The sequence below is a fragment of the Heterodontus francisci genome, chromosome 27 (assembly GCF_036365525.1).
Source record: "Heterodontus francisci isolate sHetFra1 chromosome 27, sHetFra1.hap1, whole genome shotgun sequence".
Taxonomy (NCBI): Eukaryota; Metazoa; Chordata; class Chondrichthyes; order Heterodontiformes; family Heterodontidae; genus Heterodontus; species Heterodontus francisci.
Window position 1 is genome coordinate 26,907,705 of NC_090397.1, and position 27,755 is coordinate 26,935,459.

Consider the following 27,755-nt stretch of genomic DNA (forward strand, 5'->3'; position numbering starts at 1 on the left):
AACAAAAAATAAAATAAATATTTCTATGTAATAAAAATGGAATTTGGTTTATTTAGTCAGTATAAAATGATCTGTTTATAAAATACACTGACAGTTACACTGGAACGGATTTTATTCCAGTGACGGGGGTCTCGACAGCGGGCTGGAAGGTGGGGGGAAAACACGCCTCAGGTCTTCATCGGAACCCCCATTGCTATTCCATGGCGGGCAACCAATTAACTGCCCACCTTTGGGGAGGATGTTTCTTTAAGGGACGAGCTCCCACCTCCAGAACTGCCAGCCAATCGGAAGTCTGGCAGCTCTGCAGTACCAGTAGTTCCCCTGGGATCGGTGGCTACTGCCAGTGCCCTGCAGTGTCGAAGAATGTGAAGACCCCGGGACAGGTAATTGGGGTTGGTTGTGATCACTGGGGTCAGCGAGCTAGGCCCCGGCGACGGGGTGGCGGGGGCGGTTTGGTGGGGGGTTATCTTTCAGGTGATTGCCTCTGGGTGGGGGGTCCTCAATTTCTCCCAAAGGTGGGACCCCCGATCCCACTAGGAGGCTGCCAGGTTTTACTTGGCAGCATCTCCCCGCAGTAGCGGGGCCCTGCTCCTTCAATAAAACTGAAGTGGAAATGGTCACTTAAGGGGCTCAATTGGTGGGAAGACTATCCTTGATCTTCACTGCCCCAGACAAAATGGCAAGGGGCTCGGGCAACATCAGAAATGGACCCTCTGCCATTTTGTTTGCCCCTTGCCTCCCTGTCCGTCTGCAAGGGCAGAATGACATCCAACCCATTGTCTTCAAATATTGTCAAAAAATGAAACTAATAGATGCTAATTATCTCTTTCAAGCCAACTGAATGTGTTCCTGGCTGTATCTGCCCAAATGGTCAAGTGGAAGATGAAAATGGAACCTGCATTGCTCGTGAAAAATGTCCTTGTTTATTTGGTGATATCTTTTACTACTCTGGAGATACAATCCATGTGGACTGCAACAACTGGTGAGATTAAACATAAACCAAATAATACATTATTTTATTTATTTATCAATATCTGCATGGCATTATAAAATGTTGTGGCACTGTATTTCTATTCTAGCACATGCGAGGGTGGATCATGGAGCTGCAGTCAAGATCAATGTACAAAGACTTGTGTAGTTCATGGAGATGGCCAATACATAACCTTTGACGGACACAGGTTCTTCTTTGCTAGCAGCTGTGAATACAATTTTGTGCAGGTGAGACCTAACAGGGGAGAAATAAATTAAAATGTTATTATATCTGAATATATTGATCTGAAATTGCTGAAATCAGTGAATTATGCCACACCTGCACTCTGATCTCTCTGTGCTTGGCCTTCTACACTGCTCAATGTGGGCTAAGGGGATCAAGCTGGGGAGCAGGACTGACTACATAGCTTTGTGGAGAGCCAGTATGAACTTGATGGGCCAAATGGCTTCCTTCTATGCTGTAAATGACTCTATGACTCTAGTGAAGTGCAACCAAAGCTTGAGGATCAGCACCTCAGCTTTTAATTGGGTACTTTACAGCCTTCCTGACTTAACATCGAGTTCAACAACTTCAGATCATAACAACTGCTCCAATTTTTTTTCGAATAGCAGCTGTTGGTAACCATTCTGAGAATCACATTCACACCTTCCCTAGACCCATCTTTTGTTCTTTACTCGTCCCATTACCACCCCTTTTTTCCTTGCTCCATCATCCTTTTTGTCATTCCCTATCACAGACCTTCTCTTTTGTTGTTCCCTCCCTTCCCCTCCTTTCCCCGACTCTGTACTTGCTTAAAACCTGATACATCTCTAACCTTTTCCAAGTTTGATGACAGGTTGTCGACCTGAAATGTTAACATTGTTTTTCTCTACACAGCTGCCGCCTGCTGAGTATGACCAGCATTTTCTGCTCTTGTTATAAAAGTGGATGAGTCATCTCAGACTATATTTTGATCTCTATTTTCATTTTTAGAGCACTTCAGATGAAATTGGTGCATTTCAAATACTAATAGAGAGTGTACCATGCTGTGAAAATGGAGTGACATGTATGAGAGTGATCAGAATTTTACTTGAGGTATGTGCTTTGAATTGTAAATATTAAGCAGTTGCTTTTAACGTTTGACTTAAACACTTTAATGCATGTTTTGAAAAATATGGGCGTGAATTTCATCTTCATAGCACTGTCACCAGCAGCCTGCACGGCGAGCACTCTTGAGAAAGGTGCCGCATGGGCTTCCCCAGCATGTGCCAGAGGCCTGTGAAGGAGCAGTATTCTGACATTACATAGTCCAATTAGCTGATACAACACCCGGATAGCTAATCTGGCAAGAACAAGCTGTGCTATGTCATCTGATTAATTTGTCTGCACTTCTCCACGCTCTTTGATAGTGATGCTGGCTGTCTGACAGGCCAGTCAATGCACCCAGCATCTCAGTGTGTGCAGGTCCAACAGCGATCTGCTGTTTGCGATCTTGCCCTCCAGTAAGCTAGAAAACCAACCATCCTTTACCCCTGGCCTGTTTACGGTGACTCACTACATGCCGATCCAAACTCTATATTAGCCTACAAGTTACGTGCAGTGCCAGTACCTGAGCTGGTGGATGCGAGTGTCAGATCAACCGACAGGGCCTCTTCATTAGTGCCGGGGCTGCTGTAACTGGGCAGGTATATTCTTGGGTGTCTGAAAGTAGGAAATCAGAAGGGAAATGTTGGTGTGACGGAAGTGGGCGTGGAGTGAGAGGAAGAGGTCCATGCTCACACCATCAGCAGCTTGCTCATCATGCCTGATAGCAGGATGAGGGTGAGCTGCGAGTTGAGAAGGGACATAAGGCAAGAACATTCTCAATGTTCTCAGCGATGTCAAATGCCAAAGGCCCCATCGCAACAAATCCCATTGTAGGGCTCAGGTGATGCAGGTGTACCTGTTCCTCACAGGTTCTGCTCTGCTGCCTTCTATTGGGCTGGATTTCATGGACTCCCCTGAGATGGGTTGGAGGCGGGAAGCCCCATTGAATTGTGATGGGAGGCGGCAGGGTGGGTGGTACATGGATGGCCCGTTGCCTCCCCATCTCCAAGCGACTTGGTCAGGAGCGGGAAAGGTTGATGATGGTCTTCCCTCCCAGAGGCCAATTGAGGCCTTTAGGTGGCCTATTAATGGCTAATTAAGGGCCTCTTCCCCTGGCTGTTGGGATTAAACCCAGTAAAATGAGGCGACTGCCCTGTGGGCTTGGGCATGGTCCCTCCTTCAGGGGAAAACTGTGGCCCATGGAGGACCCCTGCCAGCAAAACTGCAGCTTCCTGAAACTGCTCCCCCCCCCACATTTCCCAACCACCATTCTAGCCCCGCCTCTTCCGGACTCGCCCTGGTGACCTTGCCTCGCTTACCTGAGGTCTGGGTCTACATCTACAGTGTAGGCCTGGGTCCAAGGCCTCTGCAGTACTGGCAATGACCACCACTCACCGTGGTGCCGCTGATACTGCTGACCTGCTGGACCTGTGATTGGCCAACAGTTCTTGGAGGTGGGATCCCCGTCTTTAAATACCAAGGCAGGGTTCGCCCCGCATTTTCAGCCCGCCGCTGGGAGCACCGCCGGTGCCACAAAATGAAGCCACCTTGCCCTGCCAGAGAGAGGAAAGAATATTTGTGATAGTGTTGCACTGTGTTTGGGTGATGTGCTGCCACAGCTGACCAGTTGGAGGTATGTGGAGGCAGTGAGAGGTGGATATAAGTCTGGAAGCATTGTGTAGGTGTGTACTTGTGAGGTGTGAGTCCTGAGCATCAGGGAGTGCTGTTGGGTGAGTGATGGGACGGTGGTGCACTGAGCAGTGTGAAAGGTTGATGGTGTGGTGGGTGGGATATGTCCTGTGAAGATGTATTCACTGACCTTAATCACCAGTGTGAGGTCCTCAGGCCCAGACTCTGGGAGTTGACCTTCCTGACCACCTGCTTGTATACCCTTCTGAGAGTGGTCTTTGAGGGCCTCCTGGCCCCTTGTGGAAACATGGCATCTCTCCTCTTGCTCACCTCCACCACTAATGCCTCCAGAGCTGCATCCATCATCCTGAAACCATACCTCTGCCCTGCTATTCCATTTTCTATGTTTTACATTTCAGCAGTGTTATTCAGTGCAGCTTCCCTTTAAGAGGACCTTTAAGAAGAGCAGGCTGGCTGCACCACATGCTATCAGTACAACACTGATCAGCACCCTGCTGAACGCACAGGCACCTGACAATGTGCAGAGGCAGCCCGCAGTGAGGAACCTACTCAGCCTCAGGCTACAATCATGATAATAAGATGGCAGCTCCAAATTTGGTTCCAATGGAACCAGCATGGGCAGGATGCGAATCGCAACACCCGTGCTCAAAAAATGAGGTAGATGAATTTTTAGCCCTGTATGTTTAAACAGAAGCCATAATTTATTTTCTTCTTTCAACACATTCTTATAGGATTTAGAAATAAAGCTAATTGATGGAAAAGTACAAACTTTTACCAAAGAAGGACGATGCTTAGAAAGAATATATTCACTGCACATGGTTGGATTCTATTTAATTCTTGAATTTCCCAATGGGATAACTATAATATGGGATAAACGAACCAGATTTTCAGTGACACTGGCTACAAAATGGCAGGTAAGTGTGCTTCAATTTTTTTGGGTGTTCGTATTAGTAAATAGGAAATAACCATGAACAAAGTGAAGGCCTTAATTGTTTTTGATAAATGGATATAATCATCCAATATGATTCATCAGAAAATAATGAAGAATGCTACAAAACACATCCTGACTATGGCATGTTTACAGATACCTTGATAAAACTAAATGCTGTGCCAGTCATAAGATGTAGAAGAGATGTGACAGGAATAGGTAAATGATAGAAAGGTTTGTCTACCTTAATGAGTCTACAGTGTGTCGCTTAAGGGGTGGGAACATCACTGAGATGATTGTTAATTTAATACACAAATAATTAATAGATAGAGGCAAAGGAAAACTGAAAATGCTGGAAATACTGAGCAGGTCAGGCAGCATCTGTGGAGAGAGAAGCAGAGTTAACGTCAAGTCTGTGACCTTTTATCAGAACTAGCAAAGGGTAGAAAAGAATTAGGTTTTAAGTAAGTGAAGGGGCGTTGGGGGGTGGTGTGGTTGGTGGAGAAGAGAACAAAAGGGAAGGTGTGTGATAGGGCAGAGGGCAGGAGAGATTAAATAATAAAGCTGTCCTGGGACAAAGGCAAAGAGTGTGTTAATGCTTGTGGTGAAAGACAAAGCATCAGTCCAGAAAGACTATGAATGGCAGAGTAATGAACAATGCTGCCCAAATGAAAAAACAGGCACATGCTTAACAATAAAATAAAATATTAAAAAAATAGAAAAATATAAATAAAGGACAGTCATGCTCTGAAATTGTTGAACTCAAGGTTGAGTCCGTGAGGCTGTAGAGTGCCTAATCAAGAGATCAGGTGCTGCTTCTCGAGCTTGCATTGATGTTCACTGGAACACTGCGGCAGCCAAGGACGGAAATGTGGGCATGAAAGCAGGGGGCGGGGGGTGCGGGGTGTTGAAATGGCAAGCAAGTGGAAGCTCGGAGTCATGCTTTCGGACTGAGCTGAGGTGTTCTGCAAAGTGCTCACCTAATCTGCATTTGGTCTCCTCTTTTGTTGGTACATTGATGACTGTATTGGTGCTGCTTCCCGCTCTCGCCCCGAACTATAATACTTCATCAACTTCGCTTCCAATTTCCACCCTTCTCTCACCTTTACATCGTTCTATCTCTGACACTTTCATTCCCATCCTTGACTTTTCTGTCTCCATCTCTGGGGATAGGCTGTAACTAATATTCATCATATGCCCACTGACTCTCATGGCTACCTTGACTACACTTTCCACTTTTTCACACCCTGTTTCCTGTAAGGACTCCATCCCATTTTCCCAGTTTCACATTCAGAAACACTCTCTTTGTCTTTGTCCCATGATAGCTTTGTTATTTAATCTCTCATGCCCTCTGCCCTATCACACACCTTCCCTTTTGTTCTCTTCCCCACCAATTCCCCCTTCCCCACCCCTTCACTTGCTTAAAACCTAATTCTTTTCTAACCTTTGCCAGTTCTAATGAAAGGTCGCAGACCTGAAACGTTAACTCTGCTTCTCTCTCCACAGATGCTGCCTAACCTGCTGAGTATTTCCAGTACTTTCTGTTTTTATTTCAGATTTCCAGTATCTGCAGTATTTTGCTTTTATTTTAGATGACAGATGCAGTTCAGTAATATTAGTTATTCAACATTAATTGTTTTTTGATTATAAATTTACAGTTGGGATGTGTCTGAGATTGATATAAATTGGATAGAATGATGGAACAAGTTAGCAGCATTAGATAGCCCACCTATTGAATAGATTAAAGTCCACAAGATTGTAGTCAGCAATGTTTCTAAAACGTGTACAACTGCACCCTTATGAGCTGGCATGGATGCATTGGTTTCCTCACCTTCCTCTTGCAGGAAAGTGTTAACCTTTCGATACACCAGAGCAGTGGAATTTTGTCTGCAGACCCTCCATGCTGGTAGGTGTACCTAGACTAGTTGGCTTCAATCTCAGCTCCATGGATCTCAGGAAAACATATACATCTTAATGACACAGTTGTATCTGCCTGTAGCTAACTGGTATAGCCATTCAATCTTAACTGCTGTAACCTTTCTTTCAGTTTTCAGCGATGCAATTACTGATTTTTACAGAGACGCTCTGCTACATAGACTAGGCTAATAATTCCCACACCTTATACTAAAAAGACTACTATAAGAACTAAACTAAAGAAGACTTTGCTATCAAAACGCCATATCATATATCTATAATGCCCAAACAGACCTTCTCAATTCTATTGAAGTATCTCAGTGACACATGCATTCGAAGACATGAGCCCTTTTGGTGTCATCATCTGACATAACCCTCGATGACCTCCAAATCCATGAAGTATGATAACCGAGACATGCAGGGTAACTCGTTTACTCTTTAGGTTCTCAGGTCTTTGCTCACGAAAGAGTCTCACACAGGTCCAGAGAAGGCCGTACATCTATATACTCCTCTTCACAAAGCATCTCTGGGCTTGTGGTCTTATCCTGGATGATAAATGCTTTGCTTGTCTAAGCCTTCATGGTTTATCATTAGCCCTTTCCATTCCCTGCATTCACTCTGACTTCTATGTCCATCTTGAGGATTCACTGAAGACAATTCTTGGGACCATTTTCCTACAAGACTCATGCTGGGCTGCACGGCAAGAATCAATTACTCCTGCTCCACCGCCTGTCCACAGGCAGGATAAGCAAGGAAAATCCTGCCATAGATCTGAGGCCCATGTTGTAGAGTTCAACCAGGTAGTGTATCTGTTGAACTACTCCGCACATCACTGGAACTCTACTGGCTCCCTCTGGTGCAACTTACTCCCAGGAGTGAATTTAGAAGCAGGGATAAAATTAATACATCATCAGTGGCAAATCACGATAAACTGCCCTTCAAAGCAAACTTGGGGGTGGATTTTATCCAGCTAGCAGGAGCAGGAGTGGAGGCATGGGGAGGCCACAAAACTGGGGAGGATGAGCTTGCCTGGAAATTTGATGGCATAACATTGGTTCCGGATTTTACCAGCGGGAGGAAAGCTCCAAAGTGGCATTGCCGCAAAGCAGCCAGACTGCATTTTAATTTGGTTTGGTGTACTAGTTAGAATGCATTTGCATAGAATTGAAGAAAACTTAATGGGGGTGGGGGAGCAGAGGGGTTCATATTTATTCACTGGTGCGCTGGGATCATGTTCCTGCAGATCCCTGACTTTTTAAAGGTGGCAGCCATGGTGAACAGTGGATACGGGAAAGGGAGGAGCGGAGGCCATTGTTGGCCTGTGGTGCTGGGCTCTCTGCAAGGGAGGGTGCAGTCTTGGGTGCATGAGTGCAAGGGTAGGTGCAGTCTCAGATGCTGGGCTCTGCACGAATGGGCACTGAAGCGCATAATCGTGCCTTCAGAGGGGAGTAGCAATGGGGAGATCCCAGGCAAGTTTGTCTCTCCAAGGACAGAATATGGGAGCGGCAAAGATAAGCTGACGTGGGTCTCATATACCCAATTTTGTGGATCCCAGTGTGTGCAGCAACAGCTCAGAGGGAGGGAGGGCCACGATCCATATGGGCCCACCCGTGAAGCTCCAATAGGAGAGCGGCAGCAACTGACCACGCCAATAAAAGGACTATCCACACTAGAGAGTGTACCAGATCTGCCTCAGCTATCTCCAGATGTCCAAATGGCAGTGTCAGTGAAGACTTTGGCTGTCCAGGGAGGCCATCACTGGCTTATGCACCACGCTGCTGGACAAGTTGTAACCAATGGACTTTGGTGAACACCCAATGCCCATGACTCTGAAGATCACCATGGCACTCAAATCATACACCTCCGGCTCTTTCCAGGGATACACTGGGGACATGTATGGGGTCTTGTTCAAGGGGCGACTTTGTGCGGTACCAGACCACCTGACAGTCAAGCGGAGAGGGCCATTGATGGATTCCCCAGGTACACGATGTCATCGACTACATACATCTGGCCATCAAGGCTCTCAGGGAGCAGCCAATGGCCTTTATCAACAGGAAGTACTTACATTCCAGTGTGTCCACTGGAATCCAGAAGTTGGAAGTCGGAAAACCCCAAGTGTGTCCAAAGTTGGGAAAAAGCCGTTCCAAATGTCAACACCTGTCAGCTGTGAAACTGACTTGCAAACGTTTTTAAAAAAAGACTGATCAACCATCTGCTGAGCGTTCGAACTCTCTGCAACTGTCAGAGAGAGGTGGGGAGGGGGACAGAGAGAGAGAAAGAGAGAGAATGGCAGGTGGACAGTGTGGGGGGACAGAAAGAGAGAGAAAGACAGGTGGACAGAGTGGGGGGACAGAGAGAAAGAGAGAGAAAGACAGGTGGACAGAATGGGGGGACAGAGAGAGAGAGGGGGAGAGGTGAACAGCGAGAGAAAAGGAAGACAGAGAGAGAGAGAGTCAGAGGGGGACAGGGAGAGAGGGGGACAGAGAGAGAGAGGACAGAGAGAGACAAAGAGGTGGACAGGGGAATGACACAGAGAGGGGGGAATGACACAGAGAGGGGGGAACACAGAGAGAAAGAGAGAGGGAGAGAGAGAGATCAAGATCACTCCTGACAGATGGACATCTATCTGGAATACTCCACATCACCGCAACAAGTGTGCAGACAGATATTGACTGTGCAAGCAAAATATGCCAGGTATCTCACTAAATCAATGTCCAACATAGTGACAAGAAATTAAGTCAATAAATTAGTCTCCTCATTAAAAGCTTCTTCACAAAAATGTACATTTTTTTTTGAGTAATAAATTTTTAATGCCTTTATCTTTCTGAAATTGTCTCACCCGCCCCTATGTAAGACAAAAATTGTAATATGGCCCCCCACATGAAAAGGTTGGACAACCCTGGTATGCAAGATGCACTGCAGCAACTCTCTAAGGCACCTTCAACAGCACCTTCCAAGTCCGTGACCCCTTCCACCTAGAAGGACAAGGACAGCTGAGGTGCAGGTACACCATCACCTGCAAGTTCCCCTCCAAACCACATACCATCCTGACTTGGAAATATATTGCCGTACCTTCACTGTTGCTGGATCAATATCCTGGAACTCCCTCCCTAACAGCACTATGGGCGTACCTGCACTAGATGGACTGCAGTGGTTCAAGAAGGCAGCTCACCACCATCTTTTCAAGGCAATTAGGGATGGGCAAGAAATGCTGGCCTGGACGGTGATGCCCACATCCCATGCAAGAATTTAAAAAAAAACCTGCATGAGAGAACACAAGCATTTGTGGGTTCGGCTGTTCAGATATCCTCATGCCAACCAAGCGTGATGTGGATCTCCAGAAGTATGGTGGAGGACACATGAACACAATGTCTCCTCATCCTCTTGTGCGAACACTCCAGTCTCACTGTCCACGATTGCATGGCCTCCCTGGGCCCTTGCCAGAGCCGCCTCCTCTGCCAGCATCAGAAGATGCACACCACCAGTCCTCGATGTCTCTGGTGTTATGGCCCATTTCTCCTGCAAGCATAAAGAGGGACACAGTTAGACCTTACACAAAGAACAACAGGGCACTTATGCTGTTGGCAGCCCCTTGTCCCCTGATGTGGTCTCCTCAATGACTCCTCCCCCGTCTGCTCTCGGGGTGTAATGGGGTGAGCTCTGAAAGAAGGTGGTCTGTCGCCAAGATGCATCCATGCATCTGATAGAAGGCCTCAACCCCTTGCCACTGCCTTTGTGGTCGCTCCCTTCCCATGTAGAACTCCCTCCCACGGAGCCACATTCAAGCCCCAAAGAGGGGATAGTTATGGAGGACTCCGCTTGGTGGATCAAGGAGGTCATTGGCCCTTTCGCGGCACTGGACCCAGTTCTCGGGTGGGGAGGGGAGTGGTGGGGGTGGGTCAGCCCCCAGCTGCTGACCTCATCTGTGATCTCCATCCACCGGGACCTGCTTCAGGCTGACAAAATTCAGCCCGAAGTGTGAGCTAACTTTAACAGAGTAAATTAAACCTTTTAAAGATGATGTTTTACTAGATAAATGTCTAATCATAATATTGCATACAGCTTGATTTAAACCATGCCTTTATTTTTGTTACCCTTGAGAATTTTTTTTATTGGTATATACAAATGTGTGCTACCTTTTAGATATCTTTTGACTCTTAACCATATATGAATCTAAATTTCTGTAACTTGTGAATTAACAGTAATAATGGGCCCAATTTTAACTCTGTGCAAGTGAGTGTGTTTTGAATGGGTTACAATTATTATCTATTATCTTTTATTAAATTGCCATACATAGTGCCTCAGCAACTGTAATCCTCAGCCTTGGCTGTTGTTATTTTCATATTGTTGCATTTGATTATGGATCTTTTAAAATGGTATTTTAATAACAATTTTTCTGCATATCTGAGACACTGTACTGATATATTTACATGAGCTGAACTGTTGCTTTCATACCAATGCTGTCAGCATCTAAGTAATACAACTCAGATAAAGACGAACAAGAGACCTTTCTGTACTAAGTAATTTCAGCACTTTGTTCAGATATAAAAGTTTCACAAACACTATTTATCTTTTGTGCTTTGTTTCCAAAAAAAGTTACTATTTATTCAGGGGCGAGGAGGGGATGGTTAAAAACAAGTAGTGAGGTCTAAGGATTTCCTTTTAGAAATAAATCAATTTTAGCATAATTTAAAATGGGAAAATAGAACAACTATAAAATTTCTTCTTTTGATGCAAATTGTAAGTTATTATAATATTCTAATTTTGATTTCTGAAATTACGTAATCTGTTGATAAATAAATGAATTAACTTGCTCAGAAAAGTATTTTATCCGGAGAAGATATGTTCAATAAAAGCATTGCTGTTCTCAGTTACATAATCATTCTTATATTGCTTTGAACATTTATTACAGAACAAAGTAGTTGGCCTCTGTGGAAATTACAATTCCCGTATTGAAGATGACCAAACGACAAAATCAAAACGTATAGTGGCCAATTATGAAGAATTTGCAGCAAGCTGGCAATCTCCAAAGCCATGTAAGTTAGCAGTATCGCTAACTTCTCCTTGTGAAAGAAATCCATATTGTTACTCATGGGCTGCAAGGAAATGCGGCATCATTACAGGATCCACTTTTAAAGACTGCCATAAAAAGGTGAGGAATATTAAGGAATATGTCAATATATGGCTATATCTATAAAGCTTTGAAAAGAAAAGCGGTAATGCTCTTGCAACATGTTCATGTGTTTTCTGACACTGTGGTCTAACATTCCACCAGGTTGACCCAGTCCCATTCTACGATGCCTGTGTTGAAGAAACTTGTGCCTGTGACATGGAAGGGAAATTTCTGGGTTTCTGTACCGCTGTAGCAATATATGCAGAAACTTGTAATAAAGCTGGTGTTTGTATTGACTGGAGAACCCCAGACTTGTGTCGTAAGTAGCAATTTCTCCATGCATGATATTCAAGAACCATTTTAAGGAGCAAGTAAATGCACTTTTAGTTGCTCAAGAAGGCTGATTATGAAAATCATCTTAAAAATCCTTCTTTGCAGGAGATATTTAAAATGTGAGTACTTTTCCCCTCCTATCAAGGATCACAATTCTGTCTCTAAAGAGTTGACAGGCAGCCCCTTTCTGGTCAACAATGGGCTGAATTTTATAAGCCTGCCGCCAAAAAAAGGGCCGCATGCCAAAGAGCCACCATGATTCCAAAAGTGGCAGCTCATTTAAATAGCTTGTGTGAGCTTCCTCCCCCCTCCCCCCCCACCACCCCGATCACATGGAGCGGATGGGCTGTCTGTCCCTGGCAATGGCGTCAGCTGCCTGTGTGCAGGTGCTGACGCCATTTTTAAAGGCTGTTAGCCCTATCAGCATATTTAAATATTTGAAGATTTAATGACATTAAATAAATACATCTCTTTTGCCCCTCTCCCACTCCACCATAACTATTAAATTAATTATTTACCTTTCGCCCCAAAACACTTACCTTTACCATCTGACCTTCTGCCTCTTCCCCCCACCCCCCCCCCCCCCCCACTGCACAAACTTTAAACTACAACCCTTCCCACCATCCCCTACACCCATGACGTTAACTTGACCCTGTTCCCCACCCTCTGCACTGAGAATCTTAGCTCCACCCCCACTCCCCACCTGTGTTGCACCTCGTTTCCCTGGATGGGGATTCAAAGGCATGGGAGTACCGGCTACAAGACCAAAGATCGCAGCAGGACATCAAGATTATTGCTTCAGTACATGAAAATTTTCTCATCTCATACCTGTGTTACAATTCATGACTCATCATTTGACTTGCAATTCACTGAAGGGTTTTCTAGGATTCTCATCTCTTCCACACTCCATACCAATGACCACCAATCACATTCCAATCCTTTTCATTTTTTTTGCTTATGATATCACCCTATGTTCACCAAATTCCTTACGATTGTACACCTTTGGCATTGATTGGGTTGAATGATTGGGCTTGATCATCATGCCTTGATTTTAACTCCGGACCATTTTTTGGCAGCTGAGTAGCGACAACAACTTGCAGTGTGAGTTAGAAACTCTCCTGCTACTCCAGAAATGACACCTGGGTTATTTTAATTCCAGAGCCTCATTTAAATCATAACATTTAAAAAGTACTTGGATATGCACTTGAAGTGCCGTAACTTACAAGACTATGGACCAAGAACCAGAAAGTGGGATTAGGTCTAATGGCTCCTTGTTGGCCGACACGGACACAATGGGCTGAATGGCTCCTTCTGTGCTGTAAATTTCTATAACTCTATAATTGTTTGAAATCCCTTGGGCTATTCGGGAAGTGGTGGGCAATCATGCAGCTGGGTGGTTGCCAGCCAAGACTAGGCCAGTGGTAGGATCAGCTGCTGGGGCTGTTGCATCTGCTCTTCCTGGCCCCATGAACAAAGTTGTTAAAAATTGTACCTTTTTTGGGCCTGATCTGGCCACGATCCTCTACATTGTTAGATTGGTCTGGTGGGAAATGCAATGCTGCTTCCTGCTCAGGCTGCTGAGATAAAATTAACATCAGTGCGACCTGACATGCATATGCAATAAAGGACCCTGCCAGCTTTAGGTGGTATCCTTGCTGTCTGCTCATTTGAGGAGGTTATAATCGGGAAACGTCAGCTCCCAGGTGGGTAAATAACCTGAGTGATTTTAACTGCTCATTCACCCAGTTTCTGCCAGACAGGTGACAAAAAATCACTCCCAATGGCACATGATGGATAGCATACCATTGGCGGGGCTATTTCCATGCTGGAAAAATGGCCAGGCACCTGGATTTATTTTTCATCACCGTTTGTGATCTATTTCATGATCAGTTTTTGAAAATGAGGATTTGAGTCATACTTGTTGAAACTATGGGCTGGCATTGACTCAACAGTGTTACTTGCTTAATACAATATGATTGGACACAGAAATATCTTCCTTAGTGATTAGATAATTATACTAATGAAAGTCATTTGGAACATCAGTGTACTGTACAAGCTCGGGTGAAGTATTTCAATATGCCCCGGGTAATTACTGAGATACAGCCTACTAGGCTAGATGGGATTGAGATTCACAAGGAGGAGGTGTTAGCAATTTTGGAAAGAGTGAAAATAGATAAGTCCCCTGGGCCAGATGGGATTTATCCTAGGATTCTCTGGGAAGCCAGGGAGGAGATTGCAGAGCCGTTGTTGTTGATCTTTAAGTCGTCATTGTCGACAGGAGTAGTGCCGGAGGACTGGAGGATAGCAAATGTTGTCCCCTTGTTCAAGAAGGGGAGTAGAGACAGCCCTGGTAATTATAGACCTGTGAGCCTTACTTCGGTTGTGGGTAAAATGTTGGAAAAGGTTATAAGAGACAGGATTTATAATCATCTTGAAAAGAATAAGTTCATTTGCGATAGTCAGCACGGTTTTGTGAAAGGTAGGTCGTGCCTCACAAACCTTATTGAGTTTTTCGAGAAGGTGACCAAACAGGTGGATGAGGGTAAAGCCGTGGATGTGGTGTATATGGATTTCAGTAAGGCGTTTGATAAGGTTCCCCACGGTAGGCTATTGCAGAAAATACGCAAGTATGGGGTTGAAGGTGATTTAGAGCTTTGGATCAGAAATTGGCTAGCTGAAAGAAGACAGAGGGTGGTGGTTGATGGCAAATGTTCATCCTGGAGTTTAGTTACTAGTGGTGTACCGCAAGGTTCTGTTTTGGGGCCACTGCTGTTTGTCATTTTTATAAACGACCTGGATGAGGGTGTAGAAGGGTGGGTTAGTAAATTTGCGGATGACACGAAGGTCGGTGGAGTTGTGGATAGTGTCGAAGGGTGTTGTAGGGTACAGAGGGACATAGATAGGCTGCAGAGCTGGGCTGAGAGATGGCAAATGGAGTTTAATGCGGAGAAGTGTGAGGTGATTCACTTTGGAAGGAGTAACAGCAATGCAGAGTACTGGGCTAATGGGAAGATTCTTGGTAGTGTAGATGAGCAGAGAGATCTTGGTATCCAGGTACATAAATCCCTGAAAGTTGCTACCCAGGTTAATAGGGCTGTTAAGAAGGCATATGGTGTGTTAGCCTTTATTAGTAGGGGGATCGAGTTTCAGAGCCACGGGGTCATGATGCAGCTGTACAAAACTCTGGTGAGGCCGCACCTGGAGTATTGCGTGCAGTTCTGGTCACCGCATTATAGGAAGGATGTCGAAGCTTTGGAAAGGGTGCAGAGGAGATTTACTAGGATGTTGCCTGGTATGGAAGGAAGGTCTTACGAGGAAAGGCTGAGGGACTTGGGGTTGTTTTCGTTAGAGAGAAGGAGGAGGAGAGGTGACTTAATAGAGACATACAAGATAATCAGAGGGTTAGATAGGGTGGATAGTGAGAGTCTTTTTCCTCGGATGAGGATGGCAAACACGAGGGGACATAGCTTTAAGTTGAGGGGTGAAAGATATAGGACAGATGTCAGAGGTAGTTTCTTTACGCAGAGAGTAGTAGGGGCGTGGAACGCCCTGCCTGCAACAGTAGTAGACTCGCCAACTTTAAGGGCATTTAAGTGGTCATTGGATAGACATATGGATGTAAATGGAATAGTGTAGGTCAGATGATCGGCGCAACATCGAGGGCCGAAGGGCCTGTACTGCGCTGTAATATTCTAATTCTAATTCTAATTGAGTTTCTAACTAGGTGATGTTGTGGGCCAAATTGTCTATCATTGCTCGAAAGTGTTGATGCAACTGAATTGTGCTGTTAGCATGCCAAGCTGTGTCACTAAATGTGGTGGTGTGGGCAATATCGATGGTTCTTAATTCAACTTTGTAGGGCTAATTTTGGCTTTGTGTGCCTTGAAATATTTGAGAACCATACCATGATGAGCATTGTCATGACTGAGTAGTTCCAGTTTTTGCATATGTAGATGATAATATTACCTGTTGGCTGGGAATTGACTCTCAGCTCTCAACAACTTGTAAACTTAACTTGCTTTTTTTTTGCAGGGGTGGTATTTTATTTTACTTCCTGCCGCATCCATGATTAGAATACTCAATAAGAGTTGTATTCCTTTTGTGATACTGAATAAATATGAATTATTTATATTTTATATTGCAGCTATATACTGTGACTATTACAATCGAGATGATGAATGTAGCTGGCACTACCAAGCATGTGGAGTAGTAACTGCAAAAACGTGCAACAACCATTCGATTGGCAAGAAGTTCTCCGCAATTCTCGAAGGTTTCAAATTTCTTTCTCTTGTAGTTTATGGTTTAGTTACGTGATATATCTCAGAATTAACTTTTTAAAATATTTTTCAAGGTTAGTAGGAACATAAGTTCATTTAAGTATGTACAAACAAAATGTGGCATTATAGTAACAATGAGATAGCAATTCTTGCTTCATGTTTGAAGTGAAAATTATTCCTATAATCTGTACACAGAATTTGTAACTGAATGGAGTACATTTTCCTTATATTATCAACTGTTAGAAAAAGTTAAGATATAGAAACTGGTGAGAAGCAACTGCACTGCCAGTGAAGGTAATAGTGACTCTAACCTTCTCGGTGGCAGAAGGATATTTAACCAGGAGCAGCTGTTAATGGCAAATTGTTGTCATACAGGCCATGACAGCAACCTCCTACTAAAAGGCACTCCAGTTTATATAGTTCATTATGGGTGACTGACAGGAGAAGCAAAGGCAGCTTGGGCTAACCAGTTGGCCCATTTAAGTGTAGGGCATTGTTGGCTGCACACATAGAGCTGAATTTCATGGGCTCCTCGAGATGGGTTCAGAGATGAGGTGGGGGCACTCATAGAATTTCAATGGGAGTTATGGGTCGGTGCGGTGCGGAGGGCCCGTTGCCTTTCCGTCACAATGCAATTTTGTCATGGGCAAGATAGGCCAAAGATGGCCTTCCCACAAGGAGGCCAATTAAAGCCCTTAAGTGACCTATTAATGGCCACTTAAGGGCCTCTTCCTGCTGCCACTGGGATTTAACTAGCGGCGGGTGATGCCTCCACCATGTGAGGACATATCCCAGTAAAACGAAGCGACCTCCCTGGAGGCTTTGGGAAGGTGCCTCCTTCATGGGCAACCTGTGGCACACGGAGGGCCCCTGCAGGAAAAACCTGACACTCACTGAACCCCACTTCCCTGCACTTAATGCCCACCCTTCCACCCTCCCCTTGCTGGGGCCAGTCAGGACTGGCCCCGGCGATTCTGCTTCACTTTCCTTGGATTCGGGCTCCAGCGCTAAGCCTGGGTCCAAGGCCTCTGCAGTACCGGCAGTGGCCACCACTCCTAGTGACGCTGGTGATACAGCTGAGCTGCTGGCCCTGTGATTTTTTTCCAAAATATACTTTATTCATAAAAATCTGTAAAAATACTTTACAAAACAGTTCAAAACAGCACCAAGTCGGCAATACAAAGAGTGCAAAGGAGATCAGTTTCCTTCAATACAGCAGTGAGTTGCCTCACAACCTTTCCATTTCAGTTTGCATGCCATATACATTTTGCAGCAAACCCATATTTTCTGGATGCAGCTCGAGGGGTTTTCCATGGATCCAGCTCCTCAGTTCACCTTGGTGGGAGGACCTTATACAGTGGTCTTTCCCCATTGAGTCTTTGCCGCGGCTGCCCCAAACTTTAGTGCGTCCCTCAGCACGCAGTCCTGGACCTTGGAATGTGCCAGTCTGCAACACTCGGTCGTGGACAACTCTTTGCGCTGGAAGACCAGCATGTTTCGGGCAGACCAAAGAGCATCTTTCACCGAATTGATAGTCCTCCAGCAGCAGCTGATTTTTATCTCGATGTTCGTCCCTGGGAAAAGCCCGTAGAGCACAGTCTCCTGTGTTACAGAGCTGCTCGGGATGAACCTCGACAAAAACCACTGCATCTGTCTCCACACCTGCTTTGCAAAGACACATTCCAGAAGGAGGTGTGCAAACGTCTTGAGGACATTCTGTGCCCACCACTGCCTGATGGATTGATGGTCAAAGGTATTTTTCCGCAGAAACTTTTCTACGAAGAATAGGTGGTACGGCAGGGTCTAACTGTATGGAGCGTTCTGCGGCAATGTGTCCCGGTCCATCCTTCGCAACACCGGGGACAGATAGAATCTCAGTACGTAGTGACAGTTGGTGTTTGCGTACTGGGGCTCTACGCACAGCTTGTTGCAGCCGCACACGAAGGTGGTCATCAGGGGGTGACATTGGGTACATTTTTTCCATCCTTAGCCAGAGGTTTGAACATCATGTCCCTCCGGACCCGATCCATTTTGGATCCCCAGATGAAGCGGAAAACGGCTCGGGTGACTGTCACAGCGCAGGAGTGGGATATAGGTCACATCTGCGCCACATACAGCAACAACGTGAACGCCTCGCACCTGATGACCAGGTTCTTACCCACAATGGAGAGAGATCGCTGCTCCCACATGCTCAGCTTATGGTGTACCCTGGCTACACGCTCCCTCCAGGTTTGGGTGCATACCCCGGCCCTTCCGAACCATATCCCCAGCACCTCCAGGTAGTCTGACCTGACGGTGAAGGGGACAAATATCGGTCAGCACAGTTCCCAAAGAACATGGCCTTGCTCTTGCCATGGTTAACTTTAGCTCCCGAGGCCAGTTCGAACTGGTCGCAGATGCTCATCAGTCAGCGAACGGACAGTGGATCTGAGCAGAAGGCGGCGACATCGTCCATGTTCAGGGAGATTTTAACCTGAGTGCCTCCACTGCCTGGGATTGTCACCCCTCTCATGCCCACATTCTTCCTAATGGACTCAGCAAAAAGTTCGATACAGCAAACAAACAAGACAGGGGAGAGAGGAGAGCCCTGTCTGACTCCAGATTGGATCGGGAAACTTTCCGATTCCCACCCATTGATTGAGACTGCGCTACTGATGTTTGTGCAGAGCAGTTTGATCCAATTTCAGATTCCCTCCCCATCCCCATTTTGGAAAGCACGTCCATCATGCAGATGTGCAATATCCTGTCAAAAGCCTTCTCCTGGTCCAGGCTGATGAGGCAGGTTTCCACCCTCCTGTCCTGTACATAGGCAATCGTATCCCTGAGTAGCGCAAGACTATCAGAGATCTTCCTGCCGGGTACAGTGCAGGTCTGATCAGGATGAATCACCAACTCCAGAGCAGACTTGACCCGACTGGCGATTGCTTTGGACAGAATCTTGTAGTCAACATTAAGCAGTGAGATGGGCCGCCAATTTCTGATTTCTGCTCTCTCCCCCTTCCTCTTGTTGATGAGGCTGATGATGCCTTTCCTCATGGATTCTGACATGCTGCCGGCCAGGAGCATACTCTCGTACACTTCCAGCAGGTCCGGGCCGACCCAGTCCCATAGGGCCGAATACAACTCAACTTGTAAGCCATCGCTTCCGGGAGTTTTACCTGTCTCGAAGGACATGACGGCCTTTGTCAGCTCATCCAGAGTTAGCGGCTTGTCCAGTCTCTCCCTCATGCTGTCATCTAAGACCTCTGTGATAGATGACAGGAAGGACTGAGAGGCTCTGCTGTCTGTGGGCTTCGCGTCGTACAGCCCAGCATAAAAGGATTTGCTGATCCTTAGTATGTCAGACTGTGAAGACGATACCGAGTCATCCTCTTCCTTCAGGCTTCTGATCATAGAGCTCTCTCTGTGTACCTTTTGGAAGAAGTAACGTGATCACGTCACATCCTGCTCAATGGAGCCGACTGTGGACCGTAAGATGCTCTTGGAGGCCTCCGTGGCAAAGAGCGAGGCCTGCTGACTCTTCACCTCTTGTAGATGCTCCTTGACATCGACCCCCATTGACTGCAGATCTGCTGGAGCAGATTTTGCATACTTTTCTGGAGTTGGGACATTTCTCTCTGTTTCTCCCTCGCCCTCTGAACACCTTTGAAGATAAAGAACCTCTGGATGTTCTCCTTGATTGCCTCCCACCAGTGAACTGGAGACTCAAAGAGGGGTTTCACGGTTCTCCAACCTTTGTAATCCCTTTTGAGTTCCTCAACATTCTCTGGGGTTAGCAGTGTAGCATTGAGCTTCCATGTCCCTCTGCCAACCCACTGGTCATCCTGTAAGTGACAGTCGGCCAGTAAGAAGCAATGGTTGCAGAAGAATACCGGCTTGACGTCGTTGGATCCGACTGTGACAGCACGGGACACAAACAGGAAGTCAATCCTGGAACGGTCAGACCCGCCCAATCTTGACCATGTGTATCTACGCTGCGCTCCGTCTGCAGGTTTACTGAAGACATCGTGCACTTTGGCATCTTTAACTATTTCTATTAGGAATCTAGACCTAGCGTCAGTTTGCTGTCGTCACTGCCGGATCGTCCAGCTGCATCAATGATGCAGTTGAAGTCACCGCCTAGGATGACTGGCCTGGACGTCGCCAACAGCAGTGGGAGCTACTGGAAGACTGTCATCCGCTCGCTGCATTGAACTGGAACGTACACGTTGATCAACTGGAGCGGAGCATTGTTGTACATTACATCTGCTATGAGGAGACGACTGCCCACCACCTCCTTAACTTCGGAGATGGTGAAGTTATATCCCCGCAGCAGAATACCCAGGCCGGAGGAACGGGAATCATTACCCCCTGACCAGATCGATGGCCCAAGAGACCACTATTGCAACCATTGCCTGTAGGTGCTGTCATGTGGTATTCCACGCTCCTGCAGAAACAGTAGGTCGGCTTTGACCTTGGCGAGGTAACCCAAGGTTGAAACACATCGGGTAGTGTGTGCTGTAAAATGTAAAAATGCATCTGGTATGACAAATGAAATGGAAGGGTTGTGAGGCAACTCATGATTGTATTGAAGGAAACTGATCTCCTTGGCACTGTTTGTATTTTTGACTTGGTGCTGTTTGAAACTGTTTGGTAATGTATTTTTTGCAGAATTTTATGAATAATGTATATTTTGGAAATTAAAAAAAAGTTTACTCTGGTTTCTCTTCAGTTCGTATGAATCTTTTGCCTTATAGTGAGTGATTAGTGGCCTTTGATCCTGTCCTGGGTAAGCTTTGAGTAAAATGCCTATAACCAATCTTCAAGTGTCAGGCCAGGGAGTGCGTAACACCGTTTGGGTGGTGGTGAAGGACAAGGAAGGAGATGCACGGGTTGATCGTATTTTCTTCATCAAGGAAATCCTCATCGATTGCTGTGGATTCCAAGCTACGGATATCTTCTGCCTGCAGGACTTCCCCAGCAGTGGATATTTCGATGTGACATTTAAGAATGTGGCGGGATGCATCAAGTTCCTGAAGATGTTCAAGGAGAAAGGGAACCTGGCGTCACTGTCCATCCTCAAAGCGGAGCCACTCTTCACAACATGACCGAGTGGTGACAATTCACCTCCACAACCCCCATGTTCCTGTCGTGGATGTACTCACCTTTCTCACCAGGTAGGTCGAGGTGGCCAGCAGCAGCACTGATATCAAGGACCTATTTGGGATTTGGACCAGCAAGCGGCAGGTCAACGTGACCTTGAAGGTTGATGCCAATGGAGCCATCATCCACCCTTCATCCAGCTTCGCTACTGGGGGAATCGTCGAGGTTTCTTGGTCTACGCTGGGCAGCCCAGAGTTTGTCGTACCTGTGGCAAACCTGGTCACGTGGCAGCTAACTGCTGCACAGTCGTCTGCAAGAACTGCAAGAAGGAAGGCCATCAGACCAAGCACTGTAAGCAGAGTAAGTGTTGCAACTTGTGCAATGAGGCAGGCCACCTCCACAAAACCTGCTCTAAACGCTGCCTCAGTTATGCTCAGGCGGCAAGATCCAAGAAAAGGCCGGGAGAAGGAACGACGAATACGTCTGGTGCTGGAAAGGAGACAAGCAACCCTCTCCGCAGCGAAGAAAGTCTCCCTGAGAAGGAGAAGAAAGGGGGGGCATCTGAAACCAGCGACCCAGCACCTACCCTGTGCCCAGAAACCCCTCCTCGACAGACAGAATCCGTGGAGGAGGAGGCAACAGATGGACAAACAGGTCAGTGGCAAGTGGTAGAAAGGAAAACTGCAAAGAAAAAACCTCCAAAAGCGGAACAGGCCACCACCCAAACCAATGGCAAGAGGAGGCTACTGCCTGAGACAGACTACAACAGCTCCTCCTCACTGGACAAGGAAGTGCCGGAACGGCGGCACCTGCAAAAGAGGTGGCAGAACTCAAAGGATCTGGAAGATAAAGCCCCCCAGCCCCCGGGCACAAGAAGCTGTGATGGGCCCAGTGCGCCCCAAACCTAAAGCGCCAAACCTAGCGACATGTCCAGCGCATCCCAGCTCCGGGACACCGAGAGCAACGGCACGTCTGGCGCACTCCAGCTCCGGGAAGCTGGGAGCAGTGATGTTTTTGAGGAGGAACAGAGGGGAATGGCAGAGGACAGCCCAATCCTTGCTGCCTACAAGACCCACCCCCCTCCCCCCACCCCGATGTCACCCCAGTGGAACAAACCCTGCATGAAAAACCAGGAGGGGTTTCATGAGCCCAACGATCGTGAAACAGCATGCGTACACTATGGGTATGGAGGAACATCCCGAAGGACTGGGACTAGCAAGGACAAATGGTATGGGAAGCAACAATTAACTTAAAAATAGGTATAAGGATTGCTTCAATTAATGTGCGCAGCATTAAATCCACTACACGATGTGTTTCAACCTTGGATTACCTCGCCAAGGTCAAAGCCGACCAACTGTTTCTGCAGGAGTGTAAAATACCACACGTCAGCACCTACAGGCAATGGTTGCGATAGTGGTCCCTTGGGCCATCGATCTGGTCAGGGGGTAATGATTCCCGTTCCTCCGGCCTGGGTATTCTGCTGCAGGGAGGTAACTTCACCATCTCCGAACTTAAGGAGGTGGTGGGCAGTCACCTCCTTGTAGCAGTTATAATGTACAACAATGCTCCGCTCCGGTTGATCAACGTATACGCCCCGGTTCAATGCAGCGAGCGGCTGACCGTCTTCCAGCAGCTCCCACTGATGCTGGCGATGTCCAGGCCGGTCATCCTAGGCAGTGACTTCAACTGCATCATCGATGCAGCTGGACGATCCGGCAGAGATGACAGCAAACTGGACGCTAGGTCCAGATTCCTAATAGAAACAGTTAAAGATGCCAAACTGCATGACGTCTTCAGCAAACCTGCAGATGGAGTGCAGTGTAGATACACATGGTCAAGAACAGACGGGTCTGCCCGTTCCAGGACTGACTTCTTGTTTGTGTCCCGTGCTGTCACGGTCAGACACACCGACGTCAAGCCGGTGTTCTTCTCCGACCACTGCCTCTTACTGGCCGACTGTCACTGACAGGATGACCAGCGAGTTGGCAGGGGGACATGGAAGCTCAATGCTACACTGCTAACCCCAGAGAATGTTGAGGAACTCAAAAGGGATTACAAAGGTTGGAGAACCGTGAAACCCCTCTTTGAGTCTCTAGTTCACTGGTGGGAGGTGATCAAGGAGAACATCAAGAGGTTCTTTATCTTCAAAGATGTTCAGCAGGGAGAGAGAAATGTCCTGACTCCAGAAAAGTATGCAAAATCTGCTCCGGCTGCAGTCGATGGGGGTCGAGGTCAAGGAGGACCTCCATGAGGTGAAGAGTCAGCAGGCCTCGCTCTTTGCCATGGTGACCTCCAAGATCATCTTCTGGTCCAAAGCCCACTCCATTGAGCAGGATGAGACGTACTCACGTTACTTCTTCCAAAAGATACACAGAGAGAGCTCTGTTATCAGAAGCCTGAAGGAAGAGGTTGACTCGGTAACGTCTTCGCAGTCCGACATACTAAGGATCAGCAAATCCTTTTATGCTGGGCTGCATGACGCGAAGCCCACAGACAGCAGAGCCTCCCAGTCCTTCCTGTCATCTATCACAGAGGTCTTAGATTACAGCATGAGGGAGAGACTGGACAAGCTGCTCACTCTGGACGAGCTGACAATGGCTGTCAAGTCCTTTGAGACGAGTAAAATTCCCGGAAGCGATGGCTTACTGGTTGAGTTGTATTCAGCCCTATGGGACTGGGTCGGCCTGGACCTGCTGGAAGTATACGAGAGTATGCTCCTGGCCGGCAGCATGTCAGAATCCGTGAGGAAAGGCATCGCCACCCTCATCTACAAGCGGAAGGGGGAGAGAGCAGAAATCAGAAATTAGCGGCCCATCTCACTGCTTAATGTTGATTTTATGATTCTGTCAAAAGTCATAGCCAGTCAAGTCAAGTCTGCTCTGGTGTTGGTGATTCATCCTGATCAGACCTGTACTGTACCCAACAGGAAGATCTCCGATAGTCTTGCACTACTCAGGGATACGATCGCCTATGAGCGGGACAGGAGGGTGGACACCTGCCTCATCAGCCTGGACCAGGAGAAGGCTTTTGGCAGGATATCGCACACCTACATGATAGACATGCTTTCCAAAATGGGGTTTGGGGAGGGAATCTGCAATTGGATCAAACTGCTCTACACAAACATCAGTAGCGCAGTCTCAATCAATTGGTGGAAATCAGAAAGTTTCCCGATCCAATCTGGTGTCAGACAGGGCTGTCCTCTCTCCCATGACTTGTTTGTTTGCTGTATTGAACCCTTTGCTGAGTCTATTCGGAAGAATGTGAGCATAAGAGGGGTGACAATCCCAGGCAGTGGAGGCACTCAGGTTAAAGCCTCCCTGTACATGGATGGCGTCGCCGTCTTCTTTGGATCCGCTGTCTTGGCGCAGACTGATGATCATCTGCGACCAGTTCGAACTGGCCTCGGGAGCCAAAGTTAACCATGGCAAGAGCGAGGCCATGTTCTTTGGGAACTGGGCTGACCGATCCTTTGTCCCCTTCACCGTCAGGTCAGACTACCTGAAGGTGCTGGGGATATGGTTCGGAAGGGCCGGGGCGTGCACCAAAACCTGGAAGCAGCGAGTAGTCGGGGTACACCATAAACTGTGCAGATGGGAGCAGCGATCTCTCTCCACTGTTGGTAAGAACCTGGTCATCGGATGCGAGGCGCTCATGTTGTTGCTGTACGTGGCACAGGTCTGGCCCATACCCCACTCCTGTGCTGTGGCAGTCACTCGAGCCATTTTCTTCTTCATCTGGGGATCCAAAATGGACCGGGTCCGGAGGGACACGATGTTCAAACCTCTGGATAAGGGCGGAAAAAATGTGCCCAACGTTGCCTTCATCCTGATGACCACCTTTGTGTGCGGCTGCGTCAAGCTGTGCGTCGATCCCCAGTACGCAAACACCAAGTGTCACTACGTGCTGAGGTTCTATCTGTCCCCGGTGTTGCGAAGGATGCGCCTGGTCACATTGCCGCGGAACACTCCATCCAGCTGGACCGTGTCATACCACCTATCCTTCGTGGAGAAGTTGCTGCGGAAAAACACGTTTGACCACCGATCCACCAGGCAGTGGTCTGCACGAGATGGTGGATCCTGTTGGATGGTTCCCCGAGCAGACCGCCAAAGTCATTTGGCAGAATGCCTCATCACCAGAACTTTCAAACAAGAACCAAGATGTAGCTTGGCTGGTGGTGAGAAGAGCCCTCCCTGTCAGATCCTTCCTGCACGCTCGGAGTCTCACACCCTCCGCACAATGCCCTCGTGGTGGCTGTGGTGGGGAAGAGACGGTTGTCCACCTCCTCTGAAATGTGTCTATGCAAAGCAGGTGTGGAAAGAGATTCAGTGGTTTTTGTTGAGGTTCATCCCAAGCAGCTCTGTAACACAGGAGTCTGTGCTCTGTGGGCTGTTCCCAGGGGCACACATTGAGATAAACATCAACTGCTGCTGGAGGACTATCAATTCGGCGAAAGATATCCTTTGGTCTGCCCGAACCTTTCTGGTCTTCCAGCGCAAAGAGTTGTCCACGACCGAGTGTTGCAGACTGGCACATTCCAAGGTCCAGGACTATGTGTTGAGGGATGCACTAAAGTTTGGGACAGCCACGGCAAAGGCTCAATGGAGAAAGACCACTGTATAAGGTCCCCCCACCAAGCTGAACTGAGGGGCCGGATCCTTGGAAAACCCCTCGGGCTGTATCCAGCAAATATGGGTTTGCTGCAAAATGTACACGGCATGTAAAATGAAATAGAAGGGTTGTGAGGCAACTCATGATTGTATTGAAGAAAACTGATGTCTTTGCACTCTTTGTACTGTTGACTGGGTACTGTTTTGAACTGTTTTGTAATGTATTTTTTTACAGATTTTTATGAATAAAGTATATTTTGGAAATAAAAAAAAGTAAAATTGCATTTAAAATGGATTGGCAAGAATTGTAAGGCACTTCATGTTTCTTTATCAAAGAAATCTGATTTCTATTGTACTGTCTGAAATGTGAAATTCGATCTGTTTTGAAATGTACTTTTGCAAATTTTTATAAGTATAAAATAAAGTATAATTTTGGAAAAAAAATTTGGGGAAAAACGGTGAAATGTTTCTAAGCATACAATACCCTATAAATGCTAATGCATCTCAGCGTTAGTAACTTATTTATGCTCAACACCTCGACTAATTTTGCCATTTTCTTTTAATGTGCAGGTTGCTATGCAAAATGCCCAGACCATGCTCCTTTCCTGGATGAAAATACAATGAAGTGTGTTACCTTATCTGAGTGTACCTGTTATTATAATGGTCTGTTACTGCAACCAAATGAAGTTGCAATTACAAACTGTGGACCATGGTAAAGTATCAATAATCTATTTTATTATCCATTTCTAAATAATATATTTGATTATTGATCTCTAAATATTCATCATATTGTAACAAAATTATTACAAATAAAATTTTTAGTAATTATTGCTGCAGTCAGGTGAGGAGGGATCACAGGGCTCCCCTCTTGTCCTTCTCCTTGTTTGTTTTTATTCCTTTTTAACCCATGGAAATGCTTACAATATCGATGAGTTTTACCGTTGTTATGATCATAAAAGAACCAATCGGACAGGTTTTCTTGAGTTTAAAGAAGAAAGAGGTGACTTTATTATACCTAAAAAAATCTAAACCTCATCTAAATAAAATAATAAAACTATGTAACACTTTCACTCTCTCAAACACATACATATATACAAACACACACACGAGTCTCTCACACACACAAATAAGTTACAGAGTGATGAGGGATAGTTTTGTTTTGGATTAGAGCCCAGAACAAGTAAAAATAATATATAGTCGCTGGGGTATGGTAATTCAGTTGTCTTATGACTGAAGTTGTGATTCCGAATTCTCTGGTTGGTCGATGTACTTTGCAGCTGTCCCACCTGGTTTTGAATTTTCTTGGAGACAAAATTGTAGGTGGCTTTCTTCCCCAGAGTCTCTGTTTATAGTAATGGTAGACTTGGATGTTCCACAGCCGCAGACAGGTTTCAAACTTGCAATGTTATCTGGACAGAGGGAGAGAGAGATATACACACAGCCCCACTGGGGTCTTGTCTGGTTAGCACTCAAAGCTTGTCTGCTTCAAAATCTCAGGAGCTTGTCCTTTTGCAAAAGACTGCTAGTTTTTCCACAGATGGAGAGGCAGTCACATGATTGTCCAGTGTCATCATTTGAAATTTAATTAGATTTAAGTCTCGGTATTTTCAATCTCTCTCAAGCCTCATTGTTTCAATGTTTGCCCCCTGGAGGTAAGACTCCACTGTTAAGATGGCTTTGAATGTTTTGCTATTAGAAGTGAAAGTGTTCGCTAATTTCAAATTCATGAGGCATTGTCTTGGATGCAGCCATGTTAAACAAGTGTCTGCAATGTGATGTCCTGGAATGTGAGGTA

The 27,755-nt window shown here is 46.4% G+C and overlaps 1 protein-coding gene across 1 annotated transcript; it reads left to right on the top strand.

The window, feature by feature from the left end:
* Positions 1-200: 200 nt before the first annotated feature.
* Positions 201-26,676, top strand: LOC137384928 (mucin-19-like). The gene is made up of 9 exons (XM_068059637.1): positions 201-383; positions 834-982; positions 1,080-1,218; positions 1,964-2,065; positions 4,438-4,620; positions 11,461-11,700; positions 11,824-11,980; positions 16,139-16,264; positions 26,531-26,676. Exons 1-9 carry the CDS (start codon positions 201-203, stop codon positions 26,674-26,676), a joined length of 1,425 nt encoding a protein of 474 aa, XP_067915738.1.
* The last annotated feature ends 1,079 nt before the right edge of the window (positions 26,677-27,755 follow it).